This window comes from Protopterus annectens, chromosome 5.part1 (genome assembly GCF_019279795.1).
Source record: "Protopterus annectens isolate FY-2018-M chromosome 5.part1, PAN1.0, whole genome shotgun sequence".
NCBI lineage: Eukaryota > Metazoa > Chordata > Ceratodontiformes > Protopteridae > Protopterus > Protopterus annectens.
The window spans coordinates 256,483,862-256,509,109 of record NC_056736.1 but is presented as its reverse complement, the minus strand read 5'-3'; the positions used below and the strand labels follow the sequence as shown (position 1 = coordinate 256,509,109).

Here is a 25,248-nt window from a genome sequence, read left to right as displayed (position 1 = left end):
GGTCCCAACCATGTCCTAAGACTCACATGCCATGTTCCTAAACACCCTGGAGAATAATAGGGTCCAACCTAACACTCTCATACTGGGTGACTTCAACTACCCCTCCATTAACTGGGAAAAGTACTCATGCACCAATACACTTGCCCAACGCCTTCTGAAATTCATTAATTCCAATGCCCTGGACCAGCTCGTTCTTACCCTCACTAGAGATAGCAACATCCTTGACCTGGTCATTGCTAACATGGGTGACCGTTGCTCTACACCAATAGTCAACTCCTCCCTTGTTAGATCTAATCACAAACTAATCACCTTGGAAATCCACATCCCTCCCACTCCCCCCACAAAGGTAACCACCATGTAAAACTTCTCCAAAGCTAACTTTGGGCTCCTAAAAACAGAGGTGGCTAACTTCACGGCACCCATGTAAATGGAAAATAGTTGCATGACTGCAGAATCATACACCAATGCACTATACAAACATGTAGACAAATGCATGCATCTCGCCATACCCAATAGAACCAAGATGCTGTCCTCAAAAAAAAGGAAGCCAATCTGGTAGTCCCCTACCATAAGCAAACTCTACAACAGAAGGAGGAAACTGATGCAGAATAAGGTGAAGTCACAATACTGGGAAAAACTCCTTTATCAGCCTCAACAAAAGGTTGAGATCCCTCGTCAAATCCTCTAAAGCTAGCTATCAAAACAGAATTGCAGTAGATAGTAAAGGCAACCACAAGGCCTTCTATAGTTATGTAAAGAATCTCCACGGCAATACCCAGATTTGCACTGAGCTACTGCACAATGGTACCTCCTATACCACGCCAACAGATATTGCCAATATACTGACCGACAGATTTAGTGCCAACTTTACCCCTCTCTCCCCCACCAAAGGACCAAACACAATACCAGTAGATTGCCAGACACCCAGTATTACTGCTGCACATGTTAAAACAGCTCTGTCCAAGCCCAAGAGTATAGCTTCTATGGGACCTGACAATATCCCTGTCTGTGTTCTACATGAACTATAGAGTGAACTGGTACCTCACCTGTGTGCCCTGTTCAATCACAGCCTCACCTCAGGCTTTGTCCCTACCGAATGGCGCACTGCTATAGTCATCCCTCTCCACAAGGGAGGAGCAACTACAGACCCCGGGAACTATCACCCCATTAGCCTGGCTACTCTGATATGCAAAGTATGGAAGCTATGGACCTAATAAACAAAGATATAGGGAATCTCCAAACTCTGGATCCTACACATTTTGGTTTTGTGAAGGGTAGATCATGCCTGCTCAACTTGGTCGACTTCTTTGAGTCAGTCACCAGAGCTGTGGATGAAGGCAAGGTGGTTTATACAGCCTACCTTGATCTGGCCAAGGCCTTTGATACCATTCCCCACTCAGGAATCATAGAAAAACTCGCTAAGCTAGGCATCAACTCCTATATCATTAGGTAGGTTGCAAACTGGCTCACAGATAGAACCCACAGTGTGAAAGTAACTGACTCCAAATCAGACTGTAGACCAGTCACGAGTGGAATCCCACAGGGTTCAGTCCTGGGTCCTCTCCTGTTTGGTATCAACTTCTCTGAAGTATAGGCCAACACGCAGGGACTCTGGCTGACAAAGTTTGCAGGTGATTGCAAATTGGGAGCTATTATTAACTCCCCAAGTGATGTTAACATCATACAGAAAGCCCTCAATGAGACCAATGACTGGTGTCAGAACCATGGCATGAAGCTCAATGCCAAAAAATGTCTTGTCATCCCCCTTGGAGAAAAACCCAGTTCCCTTGAATTACCACATTGATGGTAGTCCACTGAACACAGAAGGTGTTATAAGAGATCTAGGAACACAGGTTGACAGCAACCTCTCTTTTGACCACCACATTGCCACTGTGGTCAGAAAGTCCTTCAATGTGGCACATCTCATTACTAAGGGTTTTGCATCCAGGAAGAAAGAGGTCATTGTCTCCCTCTAGTCTTCCCTCATTAGGCCAATCATTGGGTACAGTGCACCTTTTGGCATGTACCTCACTAGACACCTGCAACAACTGAAGAGTCTGCAAAAGTACCTCACAAAGAGGATCCTAGACCTTAAACACTTGTCCTATATGGGCAGACTCAAAAAAACTCAACTATTCTCTGTCTCATATCACCTACTTAGAGGTGATCTCTGTTTGACTTACAAAAACCATGTCTGACCGAGCTTTGTTAGAAATGCTACATCTAAAGAAATCCCAATCCCTCTGCACCACATGCTCCAGAGACCTCAACCACATGACCACAATCAACAGAACATGCTAGAGGGATAGGTTCATAACCCAGAGACTGCCCATGCTATGAAATAGACTTCCCATGCATGTCAAGCAGAACACCTCACTGGACCTCTTCAAGAGAAATCTTGATGAGTGGATGGGAAAGAAAAATTCACCCCGGAGATCACTGCAGTGGCTCTACTTGACAGACGTACTAGGAACTAAGGTCAGGTGGCACGATGCCAGGGTAATCCCATGGGCTAGGCTTGTAAAGGCTCCAGGGCCATTAGCATAGTACACACCTATGAACCTATGAACCTAAAAGCACATCCACTCTTTAGATAGAAAGATATTTTGTTACACGTTTTTGATATAAGCACTATATATGTATTTTAGATATACAGTAGTTGTGTATGTTGTAAAAATTGTATAGGTTTTAAAATATTTATATGAACTAGAGTATTGTTTCTTTAAGAGGTAATTGTTTTTTTGTTCCATGTGACTAAAAGTTTTTTATAAAAGATAAGGTATGGTAGTGATTTTATACATCTGAAGAAGCAGTTCCAATACTGTGAAACCGCTTATGATTGTTTGTCCCAATAAAATCTGTTAATTTTATGAAGAGAACTTGGTTTTGTTTCACCTTATTGATTTTTGCTGGACCATAAAATAAAAGTAAATTGCCAGGCTTTTGTTCTGTATCATACCCACACTGTATGTACAGCTATAGACAATGTAAATTCATCAGTTCACCTACTGCATGTCTTTAGATTGTGAAAAGCACCCAGAATACCAGAAAAAACACAGAACCACCTGGGCAGAACATGAGAACTCTGCATTGAAAGCACCCCAGCTAAGAACTAAGTCAGAGAACATCTTGCTGTGAGGTTATAATACTACCCACTGCACCACAGTGCTGTTCTCACAAAGTATGAGTTATTTAAAAAAAGTCTCCTAATATAAATCTCTGACATTTTATGCTCTATGCATGAATGTCATTCAGTCATGCAATGGTGAAGCAAAGAAAGAGGCTGCATCAATCCTAAGAGAGCACTATGATAAAACAAGCAAAAGAAAATTATTATTATTATTATTGTTATTATTATTATTATCATTCTCATCATCATCATCATCATTTTGACATCATGAAGATCCTGAGTGAGTACAACAGGAAAGGAAAGTGACGTTAAACTTTGCAAATAAAACAGTTCATCCCCCTTCCAAAGCATTTGTAGCTATTTTATCACAGCAAATATTCAGATGAAGCAAATTTTCATTATTTGGGCACAGACATATGACTGTCCACATCATTATACATGAATGCATTAAGTCATAAGTGCAAGGTGTATTAGTGGCAATGGATCTGAAAGGAATGGATATAAAATTTGCATCTTATTCTCGGAATAGAGGAAGAAGACGGGGGAGTTGTAGAGCACCATGAAAATATACATAGTTATATAAGAGCAGGGTTAAAAGATTTATACAAGGTATCTATTATAGATGACAAACACAGATTCATAAAAAATTTCCTGGAATTCCATGACATTGAGGTTAATGGTTAGTATTATGTCCAGTGCAAAGAAATATTGTTTGGAGTGTCGTTTGGTTACATGACATCGAAATGAGACTTAGTGCCTGCATATTAAGTGAAAATGTTCATATTGTTCCCAATAGTAATTGCATAAATTGCACTGCAAGGTACTTTACAACACAAGAGAGAAATGGAAGTAACTGAAAGAAAGAATACTTCTAACACCTCTCTAGTATTCATTATCTCCATTTGCTGTATATGTTTGTAATCATTTGTAGGTACTCCATAATATATGTGCTACTTAAAGCTAGCACAGCCTAATATAAGGGCAATATTCAAGTGACTGTAGTGAATGCACAAGTGTATCTGTTAAACTGTAATGCCATATTATATCTGAAAAAACTGGATTTATACCATACAAACAATTATTTCATAACAGGATTTCCTTGCACTAAAAAATAATTGCCACTAAATGCTATAAATAGATTAAATAGCAGATTAGACTAGCATATTGAAAAAGGTCCTGATTTTAATACATTTTGTCTTTTAGGTCTAAACATCAGTCAGAAACCTAAGATTTGTATAGAACCTGGACTGTTTGAATGGACAAAATGGGAGGGAAGTAAAGGTATTCCCAACTTCATGTCACTAATGGAGCTAAAAGAAGCCAACTACAATGTGGATACTTCTTACAGGTATTATGTAACTCTGCACAAGTGAATAAAACATGCACTGCCCTATGTATTGTTTTTGTCAGTAATCCATTTTAACAAGTTTAAGCATGGATGGGCAAAGCCAGCAATGATAGCAAAGTAATACAATGTTACAGCTGTGTAACAGCCTGAAGATTGATAAAATGCACTGTAACTTCATCTGTAATGCAATCGAGTAAGAACATTTCATTTCCTGTCTAGGATTTCAATATTTATAATATACATGAATGAAAGCACCAATTTAGATCGTAAATGTATGCAGTATGTTTAGTCTGTACATCAGTGCCTTCAACAGACTTTAAACAGCAGACTTTACTTAATCAAATTATCATAAATTTGAACAATACATTTGAAATGCTCATCTGAACAACATCTTTAGTTTTGACATGGAACACATTACATATACAACCACTCTTGCAGAGTTAATACAAGGATCTCAAGACACACCGGTTAGCATAAGAACTTTATTGCTGTTGTGCTATTGCTGCTTTATACTGATGCTTCCCAGATACAAAGAATAAAAATCATACAGCAGTGCTCAAAGAGAAACTCATCTAGAAGCAATGGTGAGACTTGCAATACAAGTAACCAACCTGGTGAACTTGTAAGTCAGGTATCTTATGACTAGAGTGTAAGGTAGACCTCTATCTACTCAAAACACTCAGATTTGCTATGAACATCTATAGAACCAATTAAATTCCACATGAAAATCAGTCCAGAAACCTTTCTGCATTACATATGTTGATTTTTCGGTACATTGCAATCAATGATTTTGTTACCAAAGCAAGGTGTATTGCTATGACACTGCTTGTAATACATTTGCTAGCTATTTTTCATTATACTTATAATGATACTTTTCAGACTATTGGATTTACTTGCAAGATTAAATCAAGTATAAAAGCAGTGAAAGTGACTATTTTCTTAAGTGTAATTTTCCACATAGATGTCAGAACATCACATAGAAAATAAAGTAAATTTTAAATGAATGCTGGGATCCCCTTTCTAACTACAGATAAATAACGATAAGGACCTGTACCAGATATCCACTATAAATCATTTATTGCCTCTTTTAAGGTTAATGCTGGGCAGCATAGCCTCATTTTCCATATATATATATATATATATATATATATATAGAGAGAGAGAGAGAGAGTGTGTGTGTGTGTGTGTGTGTGTGTGTGTGTGTGTGTGTGTGTGTGTGTGTGTGTGTGTGTGTGCGTGTGTGTTAGAAACTATAGCAGGCAAGAAAGCATAGCTCATTGCTTCAGTCGAGAGAACATGTTTGAGGGATCTCACCTCAAAAGGACATTTATTTTTGGTCCTCAACTGTGGTTAACGGAATGCCAATTCAGAGATTGAAAAAGGCTCCATTTGACCTGTCTATTGCAATGTGACTGTTTATTTTTTATTTTGAGCATAAAGCATTTGTGTATCAGTCAACTCTCTTGACACATAGGCTTTGATATACCTTCCTTCCTGTAAAAGAACTGTGCCAAGGCCTTGTGGTTTAGAGCCTTCTTTCAGAATAACAAGTTGCATCACATCATAGAATTTGAATGAAGGAGCTTCTGTAACTAGAGCTCCAAACATCTTCACTTTTATTGATAACACCTTCTAGGCATATATCCATCACAGTTATTGTTCTTTGGAATACTTCTGGAGTTGATGAGATGCCAAGTCATAGAAATTTATACCTGCCAAAGGGATATTAAAGGTGCAGTTTTGAGATAGAAAATCATTAGCTCACATCAAACATCAAGCATTGGGAAGAACATGATACTAGACATAGATGCAATTGTGTCTTTAAATCATATGCAGCTTCCAGGAAACAGTGTCTTCGGGGAGAAAGGTCTTCAAAAGCTTAAAATCTGAAATAGGAGATAATTTAAGATTACATGCCCTTAACTACAAAAGTATACACTAAGCCAGTAAGTATAATGAACAGGTGCTACAACCTTACATAAAAGAATATAATTCAAATAAACAAAACATTAGGTAAAATGCTAAGTAATTCTAGAAATCACAGCAAGACATAAATAGCATATAGCTACTATAGTAAAATGTAAATAGTAGCTCTGTTCATAACAACATGAATGAAGTTATTATATATCAGAATGAGACTACTCTCCTTTTTCTTGATAAGATGTTAGCATTCAGTTATAAGCAACCTGTTTCCCCAGATCTGAGCAGGTAATCATTTGGTTTATAAAAATCTGCAAAATGTTTAGCTACTGCTAAAAGCTTATATACTCCAAATGCCTCTAAGATGTTTTAAAATTATTTACTTCTCCTTCAGTGTGGCTTCTGAAATGTAGTTAGCAAAAAAAAAAAAAAACAGAGCTAGGAGAAGCAACAGGCTCCAGTCTGACAACTGTAATGTTGTGAGCTTTCTACTAGTTCACAGGTTAGGAACATTTTGCAGGAGAGACAAAACCTCCACCCCCTAATTGCATACAATTTCATAGAAAAGGTCAAAAAGTACCTAATGCTCCTGTGAAATCCATAATACTCTGCAGGATATTTTAGGTAAAGCCTTTAAAATTCTGTTTACAATATGATTCTCTAAAGAATATTGTAAAGAGTTTTAATGAGCTTGATAATCTTAGTAACAAATATGGCATATCTAGTAAAAAATGGAAAACCAAACAAATAGTGCTTTCTAAACCAAATCCTGGAAGTAATTCCAGGTTTAAGTCTCCAATCATCATGGAAGTTTCTCTTCTGCCTGACATGACTGTTCTCAAAGAATATGGTAGTATCCCTTAGCTGTATCCTCTAAGTCAGAGTGTAGAGGTGTCTACATATATTTTATTAGATTCAGAATCAACCATGCAGAAGTGTCTGGCCCTTAAATTGTACTTCATACTAAAATTTTACTAAATACTTTGGGTATGCACTTTTAGCAGCTGGAAAAGCATCCCTCCAGTATCCTTCCTATATTTATCTGTTAATGAGATAAACCCACTGGACCTAAGTGCCACTTTCATTGAAAACCAAGAAGCAAAGTGACCTGCTTAGAGCTGCACAGTATGCAGATGGAGACAGAAAGAATCAAACCATATACCCTTAACTAGAGGAAGCTGCTTGTTGTAATCCCAAAGCCTCAGTCGTCTGTGCAAACTCCCAGACAAATAGAAAGTAGTCTTAGAATGTTCTCTCACCATATAGATTTTAAAATCCAAGTTTGATAATATTCTTAACATTCACAGTTTGGATAAAACTAATATAGATGCTATTCTAATTGAAACAGCTAAAACAATACATGAATGCTGACATTTGTCCCTCCCATGCAGATAAGCAGTAATCATCAATACAATTGCAATATAAATTTTCACTAGTTTTGTAATACTAATTGTTGTAAATGAATCTCTTAACATTTCCTGTGACTGTTTGAATAAGAAAGGAAGCTCTCATTGCTACTCCTTTTGTATGAATATAGATATATCATCAAAGAACTTAAAGAACTAAAATGCTGTGTATAAAATTAAACTGAAATAGCTCCCAAAAGTAGTCTAAATAAGTGATTGGAGAAAAGAAAGACTGAACTGTTTTTTGTCGATCTTGATCTTTACAGTATCGTATAAACTGCCAATATCTCATGTTGAAAAAGTAGTATTCTTATAATGAGAAAATTGTCAAAACGTAGCCAGAGTGTGTTATATATGAGGGTAAAGCCTTAACTTTTGGTTGCAAATATACTTACAGATGAAAATACTGAGTTTCTCTAATGGCCTGTTGAAACTATGGGACTATCTGGTAAATGTAATATGATTTTATGTTGTTTTGGGATACTATAGAAAAGAAGCGGGATCTTAATTATCAATCAGACTAGTTATTGTTCTGAAATAAATCCACATTTAAGCCCTCTTGTCAGTAACTGATACAGTTCCTGCAGTGACTCACTAGTAGGATTCACATCTAATATTCTGTAGTTCCCCTTGACAATACGCAGCTCATAGCACATGACAGCATACTGGTCCCTAGTTATTAGAACCAAATTTGCCCACTTATTTTCTTTACTAAAGAACAACCCCAGTTAAACTCTTGTAAAGCCAACCATTCTTCTCATGTTGGATTAAAGGTAATCTTATCTTTTAACTTAATGATGAATGAACGTGTTTTGATTTGCATCTGTGCACTTCTTGCCACCAGTTCTCACATTCTAGAGTTGTTTTAGCCAATAAGCACTTTAGTTTGCATGGGAACAATGTTAGTCAAGCCTTCTTTGTTAAAACTATTAAAACTACTATCATTATCTCTAGATATAGTATGCCCTGAGTGACTTGCCACAAATATACACTTCTACTGACAACCCTTTCTGCTTATTCTATGTATTCGGATTTAATTAGTCTGTGTATCCCAGCTATAAAAACAACACCCTTTATAATTTACTCCTGCTTTAAAAACAACCTGCCTTATAATTTACACACTCAGCTGCCCATAGTTTTTGTTTGGTTCACCAATCAATGGACAAGATGAGAAGCCTGTCTGCCTGTTTCCTCTCTACTGCCAGCCTTGTATCTCCAGGTATCCTTAGGCAGTGTACCTGCTGTCTCATGCTCACAGATAATGAACTCTTGCTCAGCATAAGCAATTACATCTGTGAGAGGTGTAAGTATTAAAGTGATCTAGATGATTCCCTCTCACAAATGAATATGACCTGTGAGCAGCACACACCATTACCAGAGTCAAATTCAAAACACAGTAAATTGCCTTATGCTGACATTTTAAAAAATCCCATCCAAAGTCTCCCAGAATAAAGAATACTAGGTCTCAGTAAAAATCAGATTCTCCTCTCCCTGATACAATCCTTCAACAAAGAGTCACCTTGAGTCAAACCACTTCAAATCTGTCACTTGTAACCACAATAGTAACAAAAATGTGCTGGTGATACCTGACTCTATAGTTAGGCTCACAAACTTGCCACTCACAAGGCTGAACAATGAGATGGTTACACTGAGTTTTCTTTCAGACACAAGATCTCAGATGTCACAAGGCTCCTATGGATGTTTTAACATGACAAATATGACTATAATATGGTATATGTCCATGTGGGGGTGAACAACTTAAGAGACATGTCAAAACTTTCCAAGCATGTGACAAATGCAGACAGGACATTGGTCCTAAGTGGAATTATTCCTTTATCTCAAATAATGCTTAGGTGCAAAGAAAAGATAATTGGTTATAACAACTGGCTAGAGTCTGTGTCATTCCTGGCTGATCCGGTATGAGACACCATGAGGACTGATGCTTGACAGGACAACTTGCTCTGCTAAAGATAGCTTGCATCTCTCATTCCAAGGCTTCTGCATACAGGCTAAAGCCTTTGCTACCCCAGAGTGCCTATTTAGACACAGTCCAGTTAATGGATATTCCAATATAACAAACAAACAAACACAACCCAAAATTAGACCATATTAGGATGACTCTCTTCAATGGCAGGAGTTTCTACAATACATTGCCCATTTTTGGCTCTTCCATTTTAGAAAACATCTATGTTTGACTAATTACTCTCCATACATGAGTTCAGGCCTGATGGAAACTGTGGTGTTGTGTCTATAATTGATAAGGACCATATTATCTCCAGGTAGATTCCAAAGGATGTACAAACACAACTCATTTAAATTCAAATCACACTAAATAAAACTAATTATTCATTCATATCTTGTTATAGAACACCTCCATGTCCCTTGATGATGAACTAAGATTCCTCAGTATACCTATCAACAAAAATTCCATTATACTGAGTGATTCTTAACTACTCGTCAATAAACTAGGACACCAATGCTTCCAATGTAAGTTATGCCAAGAAGTTCTTAGACATAGTATTCAAAACCTTTCTGGAACAGAGTATAAATCTACTAGAGGACATAATATTCTTGACCTGGTCTTCACAAATATAACTGCCTCATGCATTACTCCTCTGGTATCTCCCTCCCCAGTAAGGCAACTACAAACTTGTACCGTTCACCTTCGAAATTGCAAATTCAAGGATTATAAACATACAGACTTCATCTTACTGTATAATGAGATACTACATTTTTCTTTTGATAGTCCCCCTTTAATGCAGATACAGTAGCTAGAAACACTAAGGAATTCTACACCCATTTAGATGAATGCATAGAAAAGGTAGCCACTACTAGAGCTAAATATCATGAGAAGATCAAAAGTAAAAAACAATGGCGATTCATCAACATTAAAAAACTTTAAAAAAAAAAGAAAAAAACTCCAGTATAGTATATTTACAGCCTCTCACATCAAGGAGATTATTAAAAATACTCCAAAGACATTGAAAAACACCATTAGGTCCACTAATTGTGAATATGAACTTAGGCTGGAATCAGTAGTAAACGGTAATTATAAATCCTTCTTTAGCTTTGTTAGGAAACTTAAGAACAGCAGTCTACATTGCTCTGAACTTATTCAAGATGGCATCTCTCATTCAGAACCAACTGACATTGTCAACATACTTGCCAACAAACTCAGTGCTAACTTCACCCCTGAGACTACTATCCACAGTACAGAAATCCTGAAATCTCTTACCTCCCCTTTTATCACTAAGGAACTTGTACTGAAAGCACTGAATAAAAAACAAAAATACTTCTTTCATGGGAGCTGATAATATACCTGGATGTACAAGTACAAGTGTAACTGCTCTCTCAGACCCACTCCACAAATTACCTGATAATATACCTGGACGTATAAGCAGAGTCATACATGCTCTCTCAGACCCACTCCACAAACTATTTAACTTAAGCTTAGCTACAGGTTTTATACTTGAAGATTGGCATACTGCATTTATGATGATCCTACATAAAGGCGACCATATGAAAGCTTAAGTTTGGACGTTGGGACTTGGGTTGATAGCTACTTATATTTTGATCATCATGTGATAACAGTAGTCTGGAAATCATTCTACTTAGCATAACTAAGCTAACTAAGCACCAAGGGAGTAGTGTCCAGATCTAAGGAGGTCATTATTCCACTCTATTCAGCATTGATAAGGTCAGTTATTGAGTACAACACCGCATTTGTGATGCACCTCACTAGAAATATCTAGCAGCTAGAAAGACTACAGATGTTCCTAACTAAGAAGATCACAGGCCTAAATGCTTTGGCATGCTAGGACAGGCTGATAGTACTGTCTCTTAATTTGGTATCTTATAGATTTTTGAGAGGAGACCTATGTCTAGCCTACTGCTCTACTGGAGACCCAGCTATCCTTGATCTCCTGTACATCTCCAAGTGTAATACTTCCATTAACACCAGTAATGAGGGCTTACATTTTCACCAGTGGATAAACAAAACATGATGGTGAGACAGGTTTATCACAACACAGCTTCTTCCCCACCTCTGAAACAGATTCATCTTGCTGGTTAAATGTAAGATTCACTGGCATCCTGAAAATGGAGCCTGGATGACTGAATGGGGTCCCAAAAATTTATGTCAGGATTGACTGATCTAGACCTCCTTGAGGAAAGGGGGTACAGTCCGAGGGTGGGTAGTGGCAAGGTCTATATTGTCCTATGACTAAATTGCCTTTAAGGAGCTATAAATCTATGAATGTTATAATAAATCTCATTGGTACAAGGAACTTGAGAAATTAAACTGTCCCACATAGCTACAGATCATTTGCTTCATGTCTAAACGTTGTCTACTGGCAAAATAGTATTTTATTTGATGCATTTTACTGACAAATCTTAAGACATCTAGCAAAACGTCAAAATGGATATGGTTAGATGTACGGATAAATGTAAGCCACTGTTAATAAGACTTTCTTACATGTCATTGAAGACCACCTGGACAAGATTCCTTCTGATCAAGTTCAACTAGTTGATACTGAGCTGGTGCAGCTTCATGCTGCATCCTAGAAGAATGTGGTCTAACTCCTGTTTCCTCAGTGTAGCCTTAGAAGCTCTGCAGTCACTGCCCTCCGGAGGTACGTGCACACTCCCATACATGCACAACCTCCTGACAGAATGACTTGCTGCTCACACAGCATGGAGTTAGCCAGGCTTGTATGCTACATATCGTAGTGAGCCTTTAGGCTGCCTCCCTCCCCAGCATGGTAAGCCAACATTGTCTGCTTACTCCCACCCCCCTATGGCCCTCCCAGCTAATCAATCACTGGTGATCTGGAGAGGAGTGAGGGCTTTATCACTCTGCACCATGGGACTACGTCACCTATGAATCTGGTCTTGTCCCAAGTTGCTGCTGCATACCAAGGAAATATAATAGACTACCATTGTAAGTGGCGGCCCCATCACACTTAACTTAATACACCAACTAAACAAAGATGGAAAGTAAATGTCACAGATATTGTATAGTTGTTGAGTTTCAGCTAGAGGGGGTTTGAAAAACTGAAAAGTTTCCTAGCCAGAACAGCACTGCATATAAGTGGTAGCAGAAAAATGGACTGTCTAAAGAGAAGCTGCTGCAGTTTTCTTTGAAGAGAGTATTCATGACAAGTAGTATTACTGAAGAATTGTTGAAGTCAGTATGTCTCAGAAAGGGCATCTTTGGCTATGCTTTTATATGTATCGGTAGTTTTGGAGAAATAAAACTGAAGAGTAGGGCAGCTTTCCCAGGAAACCTTCAGTGATGTGGCATATAATTAATTTAATTACAGAGCAACCTGATGTGTTGAAGGGCTTAGAATATAGCCCAGGGCTTTCATGTAAACTATGAATAATGCTGTTATAGCCTATTGACTTACAGTGTGAGTATAATAATTACAAATGCAGTGTAATAACAGTTGTATTTGAACAATTATGTAAAGTGTTAAAAAGTGAATGCTATTTTTGTAGTTTCAAGCCCAGCTACTTTTCACAGATTAATCATAGTACCCATCACTTGAATGAAATGTCACACTATGCCTTCATCTGACCGAGTTGGTGGCTGCTCAAGCGAATGTTAAAGATCTTGTGATACTACTAAGAGAAAGAAGAGTCAGACATTTCTAGGAAAATTGTGAATAATATTTTAGAAGGAAGTTAATAACTTCTGATTGTAAGGAATAGCAAATTCTGTAATCAGAGTAAGTGTTACCTGTTGTGTAGTGCAGCTGTCATCTCCTTTTTCTACTATAAATATTTATTTTTAGCATTACGCTACCTAATCTCTCTGTCTCACCATTCATTCCAGACACAGACTCTCAAAGATAATTGGTGCAGATATTACCTTACTGGCCAGGCATAGGTCACCAATAGGTAATTCATAATTAATAGAATATAATAGAATAGAAATTCCTGAAGCCCACCTGAACCATTCAAATTTTCAAACCCTGTCATGTTTCTTGTAAGGAAACAGTGTATCTTTTCAAGTTGTTTCAGGTGACTTGCTTCATTTGCTGCAAAACGCAACACTGTATTTAATAATGAGGGATAACATGCTACAATGATCTTCCAGGAGTAACTACATATGGCCTTCAAAATTATGGGATAACAAATGTGCTTTCCTGACTTTGGCAGATACACACTGGTCAGTGTTTAGGCTGCTGTCTATCGGTGTCCCTGCATCTTTACTTATGGTGTCACGTTTACGAGCATACCATTTATTTTGTAATTATGATCTTTTAACAAGTCACATGATGCTATTTACTGATACTCAAGGTGAGGTCATTAAGTTTATTTATTTATTTATTTATACGTGTTTCCTGGTGTAGTACACTGAACTCAGTGGACCATTTGCAGACACAGCCCAGGTGAATAGCATCACATATGAAATGAACAAAACATATTTACAGATACAAGGATATGCTAAGAAACATGTGTTTACAGATGCAAGAACATGCTACAACATTTAGTTCAAGAAGCAATTTACAGTGTCAAAACATGGATGGAAAAATGGAATTATGCTTAGCAGTGCTTTTTGCATAAGATGTAGCCACAGTGGCTAAGATGGCATATGCTGCAGGAATAGCAGTATATCATTATGTAGAGCTGTATGATGGCATTAGAAGAGACAAGTGTGAATAGTTGCAGGAAAGAATACCATGGGGAGAAGACAGAGAAATGGTGAGGGAGGCATGCAGAGGGAAAAGGAGTAAAAAGGACAGGAAGTGTGAGCGATGCAAAGAGAAGAGGGGGAGGATAAATGAGAGGCAGTAAGTAAGGAGATAAGATGAGAGAAGGAAAGATGAAATATGGATAAAGGGGTGTGAGAAAGCTTCAAAGTTCATATAACGTCACCTTTGTGATTGCAGTTACACTTTGTTTGGGTGAAGTGGTATTTCTTGAGCTGTTGTCTGAAGTCTGAATAATTTTGGACATCTCTGATTGAGAGAGGAATGGAGTCCCCATAGTTTATTGTTAGGATGGAGAGTGCATGGTCAGTGCAATGAAGTTTAGCTTTTTGAGTTAGTAAGGTAGGTTGACATTGAAATATACCCCTGAGATTATATGTGGGGAGTTTGGTGAAAATATTATGAGTGAGAGTGGAAGATGTTTCCGTAGAAAGGACTTTGTGAATTAGTGATCTAGTAGGAGGATAGCCCTCAAATCTACTGTGAGCCATTTAGCTTTGGTGAAAGTTTGGCAGTAAGGTTCATTAATAAAAGGATTAGTAATGAACCGGCATATTTTACTAGAGATAGTTTGCAAGGTGGTGGCATTTTTCTTTGAGGCTGCAGCTATTATAAGTAGCCCATATTTGAGTTGATATAGAAGTATTCATTTGCCTATGGCAGCTTTGACTTGCCCACACAGAAGAGGTGATCATTTGTTTCCCCAGAACAGGAGTGTTTTTATCTTTTGTGTTTGTTTTTTGAATGTGTATATGAAAGTTAACAGACTTGTTTGTTTGTCTTTCGGCTTTTCTCGGTTAGGGGTCACCACAGCTGAACTCCAGTCTGCTAATGATTGGCGGTTGGTTTTTATGGTGTCGAGTTGCCAGTCCGATGCCCAACCTTCAATGAAGGCATGCCCATTCAACGCATGTCTTTCGAAAGTCCACTCAACTGCGGGGAGGACATGCAGACTCCACACAGAAGGCACTCCCAACCCAAGCCGAGAATCGAATGGGAGAACCTCTTGCTGTGAGGCAACAACACCACCGCTGCGCCACAGCGGCAGAAAGTTAACAGACTAATCTAGCCAAATAATAAAGTATTTGAGGGATGTGGTAGCTTCTATGGTGGCATTGTTAACATTTTCAATATTAAGAAAGATAGGTGCTTTGGATATTTTTTGCTTGGTTCCAAATAGCATTGCTTTCATTTTTGAGTGATTGAGTATAAGTTTATGACCTATTAACTATTGGTTGAGGGTTTGGAGGTCATCTTGGAACTGACTTTTTTATAATAGACTGGGATTTGTTTGACCTGTAGATGCCCATGCCATCTGCATAAAAAATTAAAGGTTACCTGAGGGTGATCAGATAGGAGTTTGTTGATAAATATGGAAAATAGCAGAGCGACTAAAGTGGAACTGTGGGGGACTCCTTTCATAAGAGGAGCTGCTACAGAAGTGGTGGTGCTTACTTTAACCATGAAGGAACTACTGGTGAGGAACTCTACAAGGTTTTGCATCATCACTAATGCTTATTTCACTAAGTTTGTCAAGTAAGTTATGGTCGGTTAGATCAAAAGCTTTTTTGAGATCAATAAAAAGAACTCCTTTCTGATTGCCTTTTTCCATACCGGATAAAATGTCACCTGTGAGAGAGTACAGAACTGAAATAAATAAAACAAAATCCACGTCAGCAGAACCAGCAGCAAAAAATCCAATGTTAAGTGTTTTATTAACATCCACTTTTTGTTCAAAAAGACTGAACTTCTTCAGACAGACATCAAAAGGTAGCAAATGTAAAAAAAACTCCTTAAATACACAATTAACAACACATGATACATTTGAATGGACCAACCAACTGGTTAAAACTCACTGACATCAATGTGTGGGAAAAAGCTGATCTCAAAACTTCTTAAAGTACTACTGCATACAAAAGTCGAATCTATGAAAAATGTGTTTTAAAAACAAAACAAAATGGAAATATATATAAACATAAAATGTTTAAAATGTTTGAAACCAAAAAACATAGTATATAAAACCTTTTTTAAATGACAAAAGGTAAAAAGTAAAAAATAATAAATGAAAAGTAGTAATAATAAAATTACCTCTGCATACTTCTAAGTTTCAAAATGTAAGCTAAACTTACTCTGTCATTGAGACCTGGAAGTCTATATGAACAGAGTTTCAGCTGCATAATCACTTCTAGGCGCTCCAATAATAGTTGGAAAGGACCCCCCCCCCTGATGTCAAAGGAAACCTGTCCTAACACCCTAAAAGTAAAACTGTGCTGAGGGTGGTCATTAACATGTTTCGCCAAAGCATTTTCACACTTGTTTTTCCTAATACAGCATAAATGCTCATAGATTCTTTCATTAAAACCTCTGTCAGTCTTTCCCACATAAAACGCTGGGCAAGACTGACAGCAAGTCAAATAAACAACCGATCGAGATTTACAGTTGAATCTACCAACAGTGGAGAAAGAAGACCCAGCAATTTTAAAGCTCGAACCAGTGGCAATATGCCTACACATGTTACAACTCTCACCTGTCATTATGAAAACTGCCTCATCCACATGTTATTGCAGGATGCTTATACACTATCTAGCATTAATGAATTGAATGCAGCGTATAGGTGCATCCATGTTTTCTTGAATGATTTGTTTTTAGAAAATGTTATAGAACAAGATGTGTTGAAATATTTGACTGTTTCGTTTCCTAAGATTCCAACAGTTTTCGGATTGCCCAAGATCCATAAAGATGTGTACAACCCCCCCATGAGGCTATTGGTTAACGCTAGGGGTTCAATCACTTACCCGATAGCCAAGTATGTGGACAACATATTGAAAAAATATGTTGTAAAGGAAACACACATTTGTAAAGATTCTTGGGCTTTTTTGAAAGCCATAGGTGCTTTAGAATTCAAGAGAGGTCATAGATTTTTGACATTAGATGTAAAAGACCTCTATACGTCTATTCCTCATGCCATAGGGATAGACTGGGTCACTGGCCGTTTATTGCATCACAATGCTAGCAGTGTTGATATCAGATTGGTGCAGGAACTGTTAGATGTCATTTTGAGGTACAACTTTGTAACATTTGGGGGAGAGATATATTTACAGAAGACTGGTGTAGCCATGGGCTCACCAGTAGGGGCCAGTTTTGCCAAAATTGTTATGGCTGAATGGGAACACAGATATGTGCTTGGCAATTACAACGGTCAGTTCAAAATCGATTTTTACACCAGATTTTTGGATGACATCTTTATACTGATGGAAGGTTCAATTAATGATGTGAGAACCTTCATGGACTATCTCAACTCCAGCACGTCTTTTTTGAACTTCACATTTGTAGAGTCTGATTCTAGAATTTCTTATCTGGATGTAGACTTATATAAAGACATTTCTGCTGGTAGCTTTAAGGCTAAAATATTTCGGAAGTGTTCCTACTCTAACACCATGTTACACTTCACCAGTGCCCATCCTGGGCACCAGAAAAGAGGGGTAGTCAAGGGGCAACTTGTGCGCGCTGCTCGAATGGTAACTGACGACGAATCCTTTTTAGAAGAATGTGAGTTTATTAAGGGATTGTTTCTACACAGAGGTTACCCAGACAAGTTTATTCATGACCTGGTTACTGAGGTCCAGACTAAAAGGTATGGGGGTGTTTATAAACCTATTTTACAAAGCAGTTCATTCACAAGTTGTTCACTAGAACATCTATTTCCAGTTATGCCTGAAGTCTTTTTAGACAGCAAGAAAGTTGACACTTCTATCTCTTTCATCACCAATTACACTGCTGAGATTCACCTAATTAAGGAGGTGGTTGTCAAGAACTGGAGTATTTTCTTGTGTGATGATGCCTTACAAGCCAGGTTTGGTACTTTGCCTAGGTTTATATATAGGAGGGTGACAACCTCAAATGGATATTAGAAATAAAAAAGGACGCTCATGTTAGAATAGAGGGCACTTTCAAATGTGAGAGTTGTAACATGTCTAGGCATATTGCCACTGGTTCGAGCTTTAAAATTGCTGGGTCTTCTTTCTTCACTGTTGGTAGATTCAACTGTAAATCTCGATCGATTGTTTATTTGGCTTGCTGCCAATCTTGCCCAGCATTTTATGTGGGCAAGACTGACAGAGGTTTTAATGAAAGAATCTATGAGCATTTATACTGTATTAGGAAAAACAAGTGTGAAAATGCTTTGGCGAAACATGTTAATGACCACCCACAGCACAGTTTTACTTTTAGGGTGTTAGGACAGGTTTCCTTTGACATCAGGGGGGGTCCTTTCCAACTATTATTAGAGTGCCTAGAAGTGATTTGGCAGCTGAAACTCTGTTCATATAGACTTCCAGGTCTCAATGACAGAGTAAGTTTAGCTTGCATTTTGAAACTTAGAAGTATGCAGAGGTGATTATTATTACTACTTTTCATTTATTATTTTTTACTTTTTACCTTTTGTCATTTAAAAAGGTTTTATATACTATGGTTTTTGGTTTCAAACATTTTAAACATTTTATGTTTATATATATTTCCATTTTGTTTTGTTTTTAAAACACATTTTTCATAGATTTGACTTTTGTATGCAGTAGTACTTTAAGAAGTTTTGAGATCAGCTTTTTCCACACATTGATGTCAGTGAGTTTTAACCAGTTGGTTGGTCCATTCAAATGTATCATGTGTTGTTAATTGTGTATTTAAGGAGTTTTTTTTATATTTGCTACCTTTTGATGTCTGTCTGAAGAAGTTCAGTCTTTTTGAACGAAAAGTGGATGTTAATAAAACACTTAACATTGGATTTTTTGCTGTTGGTTCTGCTGACGTGGATTTTGTTTTATTTATTTCAGTTTGTTTTAATTTTTCTGTTGCTTCAGAGAGTACAGAACTGTTATGATACTGCACCCAGAACAGACTCCATGTTGCTTACTGGATAAAATATGGTATTGATGTAAATAAACGGTAATGTGATTATAGATAATTTTTCAAGTATTTTACCTAAAGTGGGAAATATTAAGATAATGGTATTGTGAAGCAGTAGATAACTTGAGTAATTTTAGAATAGGAGTAATTATAGCTGGTTTCCATACCTGAGACATAATCTTATTATTTAAGCTGAGGTTGTATATTTGAGTGAGAGGGCAGGAGATGAAGTCCATACAAAGGTGAACAAACCAGGGGACCCTGGGGAAGTATGTGTTTATATTTGGTCCATTTGTGTTTCTGTCTCTTTCATTCTAATCTTTCTGAAGTGGAATACTGGAAAATAAACTGGGGAGAGAGTAGCTGCATGGGTGGTAGGTTTGTGTTGTTGAAGAGAGGCAGGTTGCTGAACTCATTAAGGAAGACAGCACATGAGAGTTTGTTTGTGGTGGTGTTAGAGTGGTTCAGGATAGTGGAGTTGTGTTGAGTTTTTTTGACCAGTCAACAGGTTGATTTCTCTCCAGTATCTTTTGGGTTTGGCTAAAATTGAGATTTGTTTGTTTTGGTAGTGGTTGTTTTTGTATCTGCTGCTTGGGTAGGTTGCATAGTGAGGTATACTTTGCTTGGGAATTCATGAAGGGCTCACATTTCCAATTGTGCCCGTGCTTCATAATGTAATTTGAGAAGGTGTTTGAGTTTGTGATATAATCAGTCATGTTTATGAGTTCAAAGTCACCTTTGTACTAAGTGAAACAATTTGTTATGCAAGTGCAGTAGGTAAGGTTGTTAGCTGCTTCACTGTGGTCTTTTATGGCATGCAAGGTGGTTTTAAGACTAGTGATATTCTGAATGGTTTTGGGCCTGAAGGTGATAAGTAGGTTTGTATTTTAACATTACATTATGTACAGAAAAAGTTATAGGGTAGTGATCACTGAAGGAGGGTGCATGTATTGTGAGATCAGATACCATTGTAGGATTATTAGTCATTAAAGATCTAGTAAGGTGTACCTATTAGATTGATGATTTGGTCTAGTGGCTTCAGAGTTAATCTGGGTTAAATTTAAGTTAGCCAGGAGTTCTGACTGGCATTTGTTCTTAAGTAATTCAGGGTGAAGTCTCCAACAATGATTAGGTTACAATGTTTGTGAGCTTTGGCATATATTTGCTGGATGAGGGTACTGAATTTTGGCAGTGAAGCTGTTGGAGGTGCATTGGCTATAACAAGGGATTTCTGGTTGTATGTCAGAAATTTTAAAATATTCCAGTTAGGATCCAATTCTGAGTAACTGTTAACATGTGCAATCATGGTGGAGTTAAGGTTGTCTTGAAGAGAATTAATGCTACTCCTCCATGTTTTATGTCTGATCTGTAATCCTGCAGGTATGAATAGTTTGGCTTGCGATTGTGAAGACTAGGGTTGTTGGCTTCAGCCATGTTTCTGTAATATCCATAGAGTGAGGATTATGTTGTATGGAAAAGCCATTGATTTGGCCAATTTTGTTCTTGATGCTGTGGGCAATAAAGAGGGAACTTATAATATGATGCTGTTTATTGGTATGAGTTGAGGCATTATGACTGCAAACTGATCGGCAGCTAATTTCAGCTCTGTCAGTATAAAAAAAGAAACTGAGAAATAACAGCTAGTAATTCTGCCAGTTTGAATAAAAATCAGTTTCTGGCTGGATGTCAGTAAATAAGACATTTAGAAAACCTGAAAAAAATCATCTAGAAAAGGTGAAGAGAAGACACACACTGGGAAGAATCATGCAGCTGTTCAGCAAAAAGCTGTTCTAGCTTCACCTTTGGTACAAGAGATGGCTTCCAGTAATTTAGAGGAAAAATGGATCAAATGTACTCAGAGGCAATTAAAATAAATGAAACACTGAATATACATGTAAACTCAAATAACAAAAAGCTGGGAAAAATAGAACAGGCTTTAAGCAGCTATTCAGGTGAACTGATAAAATAAGTTAGAGGATGAACTGAAGAAAAATCTGGCTGAGTATGAGACTTCTCAAGAAGAGCCATTTAAAAAATGGTAGAGTTACAAGACAGAGCATGCAGAAAAAAACTTTTCTGCTATACCAGAGAAACTGGAAGGAACAGACCATGTGAACTTTATGAAAGCACAAATAAGCAACTGGACTGGCATTGGACTGAATGGGCACATCAAGTGTATGCTCCAAACTTGGCCAGGAGAAAGCAGCCAAGATCTGTATTAGTAAAGATACAAGAATGCCAGTAGAAAGAGCTGACCTGGCAAAACTGTGGAGGAATGGAAAAGTATTAAAAATTATGGAAAAGTGGAGTGTTTGTGGAAAATTATAATTCCCTAAACACTAGGAAGAAGAGAAGCACATTTATCCAAGTAAACAAGGAATGTTGAGAAACAGGTATGAGATTCAATCTGCTGTATCCTGCTGTTTTCAGAATATTTTTTTCTTGGAGGATCAAATATTTTTAATGCAGAATAGGCTAAGGAGGAAATACAAAAGTTTATCCAACAAAAAACTGACCTGTCAAATAGAAGTGGTCTTTGCTTCTTATTCTTCTGCCAATAATGCTTATAGAGAGACTTTGCCAGTGAAACATTTTCCAATGTTCCAAATAAAAATGTTTGAGTGACAGAAAACACATAGGAGTTGACTAAAGCAATCAGGGATACCTGAGACTTGATCCAGAGTCTGGTGTTAGGACATGGAGATGAACAGGAAGAGGACTAGCAACACTGGAATCAGTGAATAAATGTGAGATTATAAAGCAGCAAGCATATTTGTAAAATATGGTTTTTCAAGGAAAAATGTCTTAGACAGATTATGCTTTTGTTGACTTTAATTTCTGGGTGGTTTATAAAGTATAAACCCTATTTTAAGTGATTGATGATCAGAAGGACAATAAAAGTGAAAAAAGGTAACTGTAAGCAAAACAATTTTTGTTCCTAATAGTATTTGTACAAAACACTTCTTGATATAAACTGCATGTTGTATAGTAAGGCAGTTTTGTGTAGTATGTAGTCAGGGCATTTTTAATGTGGGTTGCGGGGTCTTTTCACTGAATGTTTTACAATATAAAGATATTAAAGGAAACAAGTACTTTTTTAGTTTCAAGAAATATAGGTTTTACAGTATATCAAGAAAGGAAAGATTGGAGAAAAAGCAAGTTTAAGTTAATATGCTGTGATCTTGAGTTGCTGGTGTGGAGTGTAAAAATGCACTTAATATATTACATGTGAAGTTGAGATGTTTTCTCTTATTTTTCCAAATAATAATGTCAGGATTAATGCCCTTCCTTACAAAACACACTTGTTTCTAGATTAAGCCAAGTAGGCTTGCAAGATAAGGATAAATGACGAAAGCCAAGAGAAGTGCTAAGTTTTTCTCTTATGCAATTATATTAGCTATTTTTTAATAACAAATGGTCAGTGTGAGTCAAGAATTCTTCTGCTGACAGCAGTAGTGCATTCTGTTCTGATCTGAGTGAAACTGACAATGATTCCTTCATGTATCTGCAAACTAACTAGCTGTTTTTTCTTTGTCATTGCTGACTATGTTTCCATGGAGAAGAGTTGTCTGCAGGTGCAAGCAATTAATCTTGAGAGTTCTGAACATTATTTGCTAAGGGAAATGCAAAATTTAAAAATATAAGGGCAAGCAGTTTAGTGAAAAATAAAGTTTAAAATTACTGGAAGTGAATAAGAGATAGCAGCTTCCCTGGTACCCTTAATACGTTAATGCATTTAACAGAACAGTGTATAATTTTGTTTTATTTAAAGATAGCCAGTGCACTTTTTCTTAAGGTTAAATATTAACGTTTTCTGAAAGCACACAAGCTATTTTTCACATCTGGGAGGGGAGCAGGAATAAGAAAAGTACAGACACTAATCAGTGTAATTGGGAGCACCAGCTGTAGCATGAGCTTTAGCGTGAGTAACCTTAATTTTAGATTAGGTAAAGCCTGTAGTGCAGCTGTTAATTTGGGGCAACCATTCCTATCTGGAGGGTTGAACTTTATTTTTTGAAGATGTACATATTTTCTGTGTTTGTTCTAAGTTAATATGTTATAAGAGTGTTCCGTAAATGTATGTCATGTTTTGAGGATTTTTACTAAAACAAACATTTTGAAAAATGTGGCATAAGTTAAAATGCAGATAAGAAGAAACAGTTGAATAAAAGATCAGCTGACCAAAAGTTAGAGTGTGCATGTAACACAAAAGTTGGAAATACACATCTGTCATGAGCAATACGTAGAAACACTAACATCTTATCATAATGGCTGAACTAGCCATATTATTTTGGAATGCAACTAGCTTTACAGGTATAGACAAAAGGAAGGAGTACTGAATTATATTAAGAAACGCAGAGCGCAAATAGCAATGTCACAAGACACATTTGGAAAGAAATGAGTATGTGAATTTGATAAAGAAAGGATTTCAGGATGGATATTAAGCAGAATATCACGGGCAAAGAAAAAGGAGAATAATTATACTAATTGCTAGATTTTAAGCTTAAAATAATACCACTGAACCCTAGTGGATTTTCCCTGTAGTTTTCTCCTGGCCACAGTACAGGCAACACAGGTTTGAGGACCTTAACAGATACACTGCAACTCTATCTGTCTGGAAGCCACTAATTTAAGCTTAAAATAATACCACTGAACCCTAGTGGATTTTTCCCTGCGGTTTTCTCCTAGCCACAGTACAGGCAACACAGGTTTGAGGACCTTAACAGATACCCTGCAACTCTAACTATCTGTCCGGAAGCCACCATTTTAAGCTTAAAATAATACCACTGAAGTATGTGTCCCAGTAAATAACTACTACATAAGCTAATCTTTTAATTAATGCTAGACGTTATAAGCACAACAAGAATTTACAGTGTTTTTTTTTTTGCTAGTCACCACGAAAAGCAGACGCCAGCAGCTCCTATCCTTTCTCTTTGGTTAACCACTATCCTCATACTGTTTCTGTGTATATTCTCCTGTTTTGCACTTTACCCTTCCCTGAATTCATTTCTAGCCTCACTTATAATTGCCTTTCCTAGTGCACCTGCCCTATTTTACTGTCTTCAGACTCTTACATATTAATGTTTTTTTATGTTTTGCCCTGATGTTAGCTGCTAGTAATTAGTAATACCTCTCTCTCTCTCTCTCTCCCTCCAAAGCCCCTCTCTACTGTAGCTTATTTTAACCATACAGCACTGGGTTTGCTTCAAGTAAATCTACTTGTGTAGCTTGAGGCCAGTGTCCTTTTGTAAGCTTACTTCTGCTCATATTTTATTTCTTTTTATTTTATTTCTGGTGACTATACCTTTAGAAAAGCTATATCCTTGTCTCTCAAGCTAGTTTTTCACTATCTTTTTCTGATTGTTTCTATGACTTAATCTTGACCAGGGTGCTACGCTTGGGCTCACTTCACTCCCCTACCCTACCCCCAATTCCCACACACCCACATTCCAATTACCTTTATACCTAACTATCCCTCCCCTTCCTGTCCTACTAGCCACTACAATTCCACTTCCTGCCTATTGCCACAACTACCTATCTAATCTGTCAATCTTGTCAACACCACTTCCTCTATACCACTGTCTATCTACCTACTCTATCTGACCATATTTTATTCCATGTATTATTTTCTAATATCTTCTGCACTACTCCTTATTCTCTCTATCTCCACCTCTTACCACTCCAATCTCTCTGACCCACTCCTATGTTCACCAACTTCTGACTCATACAACATATATCCAACTACTTCATATTTTTACTATCTCCCCTAATCTCTTTACTACCTCTACCTCAAGTCTATATAAACCATCCATAATACAGGTTTTT

General features: G+C 37.3%; 1 protein-coding gene across 1 annotated transcript in view; it reads left to right on the top strand.

The window, feature by feature from the left end:
* Positions 1-25,248, top strand: part of UBASH3A (ubiquitin associated and SH3 domain containing A) — an 829,542-nt gene that overhangs the window by 681,869 nt on the left and 122,425 nt on the right. Inside the window, exon 11 of the mRNA XM_044072932.1 lies at positions 4,334-4,478. Within this exon, the coding sequence (XP_043928867.1) occupies positions 4,334-4,478 (145 nt within the window). The remainder of the gene's footprint in view (positions 1-4,333; positions 4,479-25,248) is intronic.